Here is a 9,463-nt window from a genome sequence, read left to right as displayed (position 1 = left end):
TATTTAAAAAATTTTTTTCTACCTTTTATACTTCCGACGATATTCTTGAAAGAAAAATACCGTTTTTTCAAAGGAGTGTTTCACCTCTTAAACATGAGTTAACGCACATGAGTTAAAAAAAATATGTGTCTCTTAGATTTTCGTATTTTACAATATATTTCATGAAGAATCGATTCCGGATGTAAAAACCTTCCTTGTTAGTGAGGATTGGTCGAACTGTAAGAAATAATAATCTCACATTGAGACTGATGCACCACTAGGCCACTTGTGCTATTCGGCATTACTCTTAAATCGTTGCCATCTCGATACATTCGATACTTCTTAACGACGGCTTTACAAAAAACAAATACACTGTTGAGTTTTGTTCCGATCATAGAAATGATAAGATCGTTGTATTGATTTGTTCATATTCTTTATTGAATTAAATCAGTTTTATCCGATAAATCTTTGTCCATTTAATTATAAATAATTAGAAGAAAGCTAATCATTGCTCTCCAAAAGAAGTCCTTCTGAAATTGCTTGCAAATTAAAGGATCTTTCAATTTAAATATTAAAGTAATATTCTAATTATCTTATTTAAATTGAAAAATCCTTTAAGCGTTTAATTAGTAATATATTGTAATATATTGTAATGTTTTCATTTATTATTGTATAGTGTATCAGGAAACACAATGATTTCACTAATGTAAATTCTGACATTGAAAATGATCCGAATAAAGATCGAAATGTATGGATTTTGAGAGATTAAATAAAGGAAATATTTCACATCGAGATCCAGTGCATGGCTCACAAAGGCATTAATTCAAGTAATTAGATCAAAAATAATTTTCAAAAGTAATATAAATATAAATTTCTTGCTAGAGGCAGGAAATAGTACCTGAAAAACAGTTCAGATACTGTAGTATTTTGTATTTAGTCACAGATATTCCAATTCGAATGTATTTCAGATATAGTTTTAGATACACAAAATGTCTTCATATGTGTATCTAGGTATATTGTATTTAAATTTTACCCAATGATTCAATAAAGATGCTCTTTTGCCTCAATTCAAATTTTTTTATCAGCGGCTTGGAAAAAAAAGTTACTTTCATTTTAGTAAAAAAAAGGTTTTAAAAACTAAATTAAGATTGATTCATTTTCAATGAATGAATTACTTTTTATTAGCAATTGGATATAAATCCTCACTAATCCTATTATTGCCAATTGTATCAACAAACAAATCTTTGCTCTGTTCAATTTAACACAAACTTGTATTAATATTAGTTTTTAAAAGTAGTTTCTGACTGCAGAATGAAAATATCATCATATTTTTTAATAATCTTAATTTTTTGATTTCATTGCTTATGCAAATGGGAAGGATCTATGAAATTAATTGTTCCTGACAGTTCCAGCTTCGCGGTATAAACAGATCTACATAGTAATTGGGGTGAGGCGAACAGTTTTGCCTCGCATAAAACTCTATCGTTTGCAAACTGAATATGAGACCGGAGCCAAGGCTCAAAGTCGACCACATAAATAGGTTGCTGGTGACAGTCTTGCGAATCAAGAACATAGGAAAACCAAAAGTGATAAATAAAGTAAACATTACAGGATAGAAGAAATCTAGTGCAAATGTGACTATGTATTCGTGGACGATGGCAGAGATGAAGAATACAGTAGTAGCTGACAACATGCGGTTGTATGGCACCACGATTTCGTACATGTCCCTATAGATGTACGTGTACAACCAATCATGCACTATCACGTTCCACGTGCGGAAGAACATGTGGTAAGTCGTACTGTTCCACCAGTCCTGTAACACAAGCGACACAATAATTCATGAAACTGTAGTTTACAGAAGTGAAAAATCTACAATAGCTTCCGAAAATTATTGAATTGAACATATCATATCAGTATCTTTCTTGTTTGAGAAAAATATCTGCTTTGTGAAGATGCAAGGTAAATGCTTAGTGACCAGACATATATCTGTCCGGACATTTACATAAAACGTTTATATATTTTATTATGTACATTAAAAAATGTACATAAAACGTTTTATAAATTAAATGTTTATGTATTATAAAACGTTATAATATTTATATTATTAATTATCTTTAATGCATAGATGCATATTCGGCTCTGGACCTTACTACTCTCATGAAATTATCACGTAAAATGTAAAAATGTGTGAATCAAGATTTTCTTTGAATCATTTTTTTTTTAATATCGAATCAAATCCGAATCGAATTCGAATTGAATTATAATTTTTTACTTTTTAACAATATAATTGTCAGTTGAAAAATAATATGTGAATAAAAAAATTATATTTATATAAAAAAAATTGATTCGATTCAATTTGATTTGTATTCCAATAATTCACATCTATCTCTAGCAAAATGCTTTCGGGTAATTTTAGAGCTGCAAACTTCTAATTGCGTTATCTTTATATAAGGATAAAGGCATAGATTCTTGTATAATATTATGTACATTAAAGCCATAATAGTACGATATATTATGTGTATATTTGAGTATTCTACGTGTAATTATTGTGAGGTAGATTATTGAAAAAATATATTCACTTTATAAAACTGTCGGTCGGCAAACTGCAGCATTTCCGCCCAAGCGTTCATCCATGTGTGAAACAGGAGATAATTGATAGTGACAAGATAGAGAATGCCAGAGATATTAGTCTTGATGATATTCTTGACAAACCACATTTGATCCAGATATTGTGTGCCAAATATGCAATAGACCGGTGATACCAAACTTTCCCAGATAAAGGTGAGATAGAAAATCGTTAGGCCAAATTCCACTAAATTACGAATTACAACCATCCACCTAACTCTTTCTGTTCTAAAAAAAAAACAAATTATCTCAAACAGACTTTTTTTTAAAGTCTCTCAATTTAATACAGCCAACATGGTAGTATTACTATATTATCTTTTAAATATCACGATGAAACTTAAAGCTTTATCAACGGATTGAGGATTAGGGCATATTGTTTGTATATTTCGCGAACGAATTTGGAAATTTTTCTAAAGCCATATAAAGCCATTATTGTTAAGTAACAAGGTAAATTTTAATTAATAATTACGTAGCTTATCCCTTTGGTATAATTAAAAGCTTATTATTTTTTTTCAAAGAAATTATGAAATATCTTTACCTGAGATATTTATCGCGGTACACAAGAGTCGGTGCGAAAAGGAAATACAAATAATGTGAAAATTTGGGCTCATTCGATGGCGAAATTTCGCTGTGGGATTTGTATGATAAAAATCTAGGTGCTACGCTTCTGACAAAAGCGTGACTCTTCATTACCATGCGTATCTAAAGAAGCAAAAGCACGTTTTAAATAGAAAAATAATAAATTAAATAGAAAAATAATAAATTAATATAAAATAATAAAAAATATTCTATTTATGTGAATTGTTCAAACACATTTGGAAATAAATTTCATTAATGTCTTCAACAATAAGAAGAAAACATTTTATTTATTTTGTTTGTCGTTTTATTTATTTTTACTATCAAATATATAAAATTTTGTAAAAAAGAAATTCACATTCCGCTTCTAAAGTCGTAATTTAAGACGCTATAAACAGATTTGAAAAATTGCGTACTTGTTCCATTAGAACAATCAGTCTACAACATATGGGAAGATTCGCACCAAGCATCGCCTTAATAGGAAAAATAATAAAAAGAATTTGATACAATATAAATATTGATAGCCAGCTGTAATCCCATAATTTTTGGAGGAAGGCTGCAAAAAAAAAGATACAGTTGAATTATTTGAATTAGTTAATAGAGAAGAGATTCCTATTATGAGATACCGAATTTATTTTGTAAATTCTGGAAATATATGAGCAGAATTTACAAAAATAATAGGTCACTTAAAAAAAATTTAATAAGCCTTAAGACTGTTATGTAAAATTTAGTTCAAATACTATTTTTTTTTAAATTAAAGTAGTGTAAAAAGTAAACAAATCGCAAAGTAAAAAAATTGTGCTTATAATATAAGATACCTCGAGAAATAAATAATAAAGCGCAAAGTACATCAGTATTGCAATTAAAACTCAATTTAATGTTTCCAAAATATAAACAAACACAGTTAATATGCACAAAATGAGCATGCGATTTATTGTATCCAGGACTTATCTTTAGGTAATTGGAACTAAGTAGAAACAGGCACTCGATATTCATTCTGATTATCCTTTTTATTACTGTACAATGATATTCATACTTTAGCAATAATTGTCACTCGAATATAAAAACATATGTGACTTCGTATTAGAACTACTCCGAGCATATTACAAATTCCTTATGGTTTTACCATTATCAAATTTAACTTCTGTAATTAAGCAATTCAATATGCTCTATATTTTTTTATTATTGTACGATTTCACTCTATCACTATAAAGATTTTATTGCCAAATATATTTACTTATTTATAAATAAGGTTTAAAGATTCATTTCAATGAAACTTGAAGACATCAAATTGTAAAATTTTTTTTACAACTACTACAGGCTACTGAATTATATATACACTGGAATGGGCATCTCTGCTGTAAAGCATAGAAAATCGTGGCATCAATTGATCAGCGTCATTTTGATTTAGTCAATATAAGAGCGAATAAGAAGCTTTCAAGTATGCACACTTTTAATATTCTTTAGTGAGACGCATATGTCAGCAAGATCATCGTGAGATTATATTTGAAAGATTACTTTGAAAGATCATAAAATCGCGTGATTGTAAAATGTGCAAAGCATCAACATGAAACACAGCATGAAATGTGCGTGGATGCGAGTAGAGAAGTAAAAAGGACATTTCATTTTATAGATAAGAATTTTTGTATTAAATATATCAATTCCTGCACATGTATGTATTAACGATGTAGGATATGAAAAGTGTTATTAATGTTATTTTATTGAATGTACTAATAAAATTGAAGTGACATTATTTTTGTTTACATACCATTCAAGTCCATATAAATTCCATACATCGATAGTACATCGATCGATACATCGATCGCAGTGCGCGTGCGCGAACGCTTTTGATTTGCTCAAATATCGTCCCAACTAAAATGGCGATTGATCAATAGTGGCCACGAATGTGGTTCGATGCCTATTCCAATATATATAGTTCAGTGCTACAGACAACATTTAATACTTTATTAAATCATTTTCTACTTAATAGTTTTCAATCTAAGAGCAATAATTGGTGAAAACCAACAAATAAGTTTATTAGCTTAGCAGAACGCCGCTGTCTCATATTTCATAATAGGGACCTTTCTCTTGTCTAATAAAAATCAGTTAATATTGTCTAACAACTTTTAGAATTATTACGATTAATTATTCTTGCACTATGTCGTTGTTATACGATAATTTTAACTTAATTAATTAATAATTATGTTACATTAAAAAGAAGATTTATTTAAAAAATTAAAATTTTATTTTTCAAACTATTTTTTTATTAAACTATTTTTTAAACTAAATGATTTTTTAATTTTAAATTTCTCAATTAATTTAACTTTCATAATGTTTAAATTAAGCCTCCATTTATCTAAACTTGAATTGATCGAAAAAATCGTTACATTTTGGTAAGAACTGTTGTCGCCGGTACGTCCAGAGAGTAAAAGCCGCGTAGAGACCAAATGTTGAGACTTGCATGAACGACCAAATATAAATACACGTTGGAAACTTTGCGAAACCAATCCTTATCGTGTTGGTACCAACGCGAATCCTTTAAGAATCAATAATTAAAAAAGGGAAATTAAACTGAAGAATCAAAGGAAACAAATATGTCGCGGAAATTAAGTAAGTAATTGTCTAATAATTAATTTATTAATGAGTTTTTTCAACGAAGGTTCATTGCACTTAGTAATAAATGAGTATACTGAAAAAAAATCTTAATTTGAAAAAAAAAATTTTTTTGCTCGTATTAAAAAAAATTATTTCTTTGGATCAATGAAAATAAATATATTGTACAATATCTTATTTTCAAAGAAATTTTGATCCAAAGAAATAATTTTTATTTATAATAATTTTTTTTTTTCAATGCGAGCAAAGAAATATTTCTTTAAAATTAAAATTTTTTTTTCAGTGTAGATATCTTATGTATCGTTCTTTATTATGAGTAATTTTTCAAACGCAATATTAAAGTGCCTATATCGTTTTCTTCATTCCCGATAATGTACATCATATTTTATAATCAGAAAATAAATACGATTCCGATAAGTTAGGTGGAAGAAATCGGTTAGTCTTAATAACCGGGAGAATAGTTTTCCATATTTTATTTAAGTTATAGCCATTATCTCTATTTAGACTGTTAGGGTGTTTTTGTATCTGTATGGCTTCTCTACACTTTGTTAGAAAGTATAATGTAATGTTAGCTATTGTGATCGTTTTGTTAAACAATATTTGATGTCCTGTTTCGATGTTATGTTCTAATAATGCTGATTGCACGAATTCTAAAGATCAAAGATCTCCACTCAACTCCTCAGGAGTGTACAAAATACTTTGTTCCTACGAGCAAATATACATTGGAGATACTGGGAGAATGGTCAATCTACGGAGAATAAAAGAACATCAACGTAATATTAGGTTAAAACACGTCACGCAATCAGCATTATCAGCTCTGATGAAGTGGATTACAAGGTTCACAAAACGTTGGCATTCCAAGAATGAATCTGGACACGAAGGAAACTCGAAACGTATAATCTTTATATATAGAAAGCACCCGTGGAAGTCTCAAGAATATTATTATCAAATATTTAAAAATCTGAGACTAAAAATATTTAAAAACTCAATAAGAACTTAGTTTGGTTTAAGATCAAAGTATGTTATAAATTAAAGGAAAATTAAATTTTGACTAAAAAATATTTATTCAACTAATATTATAAATGTTAAAAATAAATAAAATTAAATAAAAATAAATAAAATTAATAATAAGTATAAGGCTACGACTCAAATAAAGTCTTAATGCTGTGTTATTAAAAAACAAAAATTTATTATAACAATGTTTCAAGTCCAATTGAATCATTCTTTTCATGTTAATCTTGACAATGTTTCAAGTCCAATTGAATCATTCTTAATGTTAATCTTGATACAATTTGAAATAAATTATTCATTTGAAAGACAATAACTTGATGAAACATATAATATGATTAAGATAGTAATTATATTGTTACAATTACTATATATATTATTACAATTATTATCTTAATCATATTATATGTTTCTTCAAGTTACTATCTTTCTTAATAAATAGTTGATTTCAAATTATATCAAGATTAATATTGAGAATAACCCAATTTAAACATTTTTTTGTAATAAATTTTTTAATAACACAGCATTAAGACCTTGCTTGGCTTGTAGCTCTATTATTAATTTTATAAATTATTTGAACCTGTATTATTATATTATTTTTTAAAAATAAATATTTTTTAATTTTCAAATATATACTTATAAAACGATATTTATATTTATCAAGAAAATCAATGATTTTCTAGGGGATGCGAATCAGATTTCCGTTGCTAACTTACCTTCCAGACTCCATGATATCGCATGCAATAGTGTTAAGAAAGAGAAGTATGAAAGTCACCATGAATAGATTATAAACCGCGCGAATATGCGAGATGTTGAAGAGATCAGTGAGTAATGAGTTTCTTTCGAGGAACTCTTTATTCATCAACGCACCGCTTTTGTTGGATTCCCTGCAAGAATACCAGAAATCCAAATATAATTATCAGTATATTGTAAATCAAATATTGTATTGATTACGTTGTGAATTTAAGTTGGCGTGTATATTCTTATATCTCTACAAAATTATCATTTTAAAAAAAGATAAAAAAAGGCGCTAAGAAAATGAGCTTGAGCCTAAGTATCCAACCCATTAATAGTAGTTTTAATTTTTTTTTCAAAGATATTCTGATTTAAGATCTTTTTATTTCAACCCAAGTAATAGCAACTTTAATTCTTTATCAAAAATTGTTACTCCTCGAACAAACTAATGTATCAAATGAAAAATTAAAACCCAGATGCTTCAATCTTAGTTAATCAAGTTAAATTCTATCAAATTAAAAAGTAAAACGCAAGTGGTACTATCTTTTGTTACTTAACTCTAATGATATGTATCATTCGTATAAAGGATTTGATATCAACAAAATTAGCGATAAGTGAAATTCCACATAATTTTATGTATTATAATATAATTTTATGTATTATAAAAAAGATTTGATATCGATAATTGGCGCGAAGTTAAATCCTACTAAATTTGGATACAAATTAAATAAATAATATCAACTTTAATGATATGTATTATTTGTATAAAATATTTGATATTTACAACTAGCGTCAATTTAAATCCCATACTAAATTAAGTAAAAGAATATATAATAATTCATAATTGCGTTCCATTCAAGTATTCATCATTGCATTGTCCATTCAAATGTTACCACTAAAAAGTTAAAATAAATACTTGGCGCTACTGGATAATAAAAACTATAAAAGCAATTTAAAAATTATAATAGCAGTTAAAGAAAGAAATAAATAATGAAAGATAATTACATGTAATGATAATTTTAATGTAATAATAAATTTAATCTGAATGTTTTTTTTACACTAAATAAAAATAGAGTTTATTAGTTATTTCTTTTTTCTTTTTCATAACGCAATTCTTATAAATCCAAATTTATTTATTTTAAACTTACACCTAATAGTTTGCACAACTTTCGTAACGTATATGACTGTTTAACCCAATCGAAAATATATCTACGCTAGATACTTTACTCTAATGGAAATGTTTTTCATTTTTCTTATTTTTCGTTCAGGTTTTTAGTACTATGTTACCGTGATTTAGCAGCGCTGTTTACTTTTTTAATTTTTTATGGTAACACTTGAATGGGCAAAGTAACGCAATTATGAATTGTATTCTTTACTTAATTTGATATGGAATTTAAGTTGGCGCCAGTTGTCGATATCAAATCTTTTTTACAATATATAAATTATGTGGAATTTAACTTACCAATTTTGTTGATATCAAATCTTTTATATAAATAATATCATTAGAGTTAAGTAACAAAAGATAGTAACTACATGCGTTTTACTTATTTATTAATTTGATAGAATTTAACTTGATTAACCTAAGATTGTAACATCTGAATTTTAATTTTTCATTTGATACATTAGTTTTTTTCGAAGAGTAATAATTTTTGACAGAGAATTAAACTTGCTATTTCTTGGGTTGGAATAAAAAGACATTAAATAAAAAATATCTTTGAAGGAAAATTAAAACTACTATTAATTGGATTGAATACTTAGGTTTTATTCGAGAAGCACATTTTCTTAGCACCTTTTTTTACCTTTTTTAAAAAAGTAAGTTTGTACTGATTATTTTGGCTTCCAATATTGTGTTTTTATTAATAATCATCTGTGAATAAAATTTGCGCGTTTATATATATATATATATATATATATATATATGTATATT

The 9,463-nt window shown here is 27.1% G+C and overlaps 1 protein-coding gene across 1 annotated transcript in view; it reads right to left on the bottom strand.

The window, feature by feature from the left end:
• Positions 1-1,360: 1,360 nt before the first annotated feature.
• The window catches only part of LOC105621834 (sterol O-acyltransferase 1-like), a 15,275-nt gene continuing 7,172 nt past the window's right edge, over positions 1,361-9,463 (bottom strand). The window contains exons 2-7 of the mRNA XM_012203275.1: positions 7,518-7,688; positions 5,568-5,716; positions 3,597-3,736; positions 3,143-3,306; positions 2,559-2,832; positions 1,361-1,792 (exon numbers count right to left, since the gene is read on the bottom strand). Of these exons, the coding sequence (XP_012058665.1) occupies positions 1,361-1,792; positions 2,559-2,832; positions 3,143-3,306; positions 3,597-3,736; positions 5,568-5,716; positions 7,518-7,688 (1,330 nt within the window). The remainder of the gene's footprint in view (positions 1,793-2,558; positions 2,833-3,142; positions 3,307-3,596; positions 3,737-5,567; positions 5,717-7,517; positions 7,689-9,463) is intronic.

This window comes from Atta cephalotes (genome assembly GCF_000143395.1).
Source record: "Atta cephalotes unplaced genomic scaffold scaffold00037, whole genome shotgun sequence".
NCBI lineage: Eukaryota > Metazoa > Arthropoda > Insecta > Hymenoptera > Formicidae > Atta > Atta cephalotes.
The sequence above is the reverse complement of the archived record's forward strand: the minus strand, read 5'-3'. Positions and strand labels throughout refer to the sequence as shown.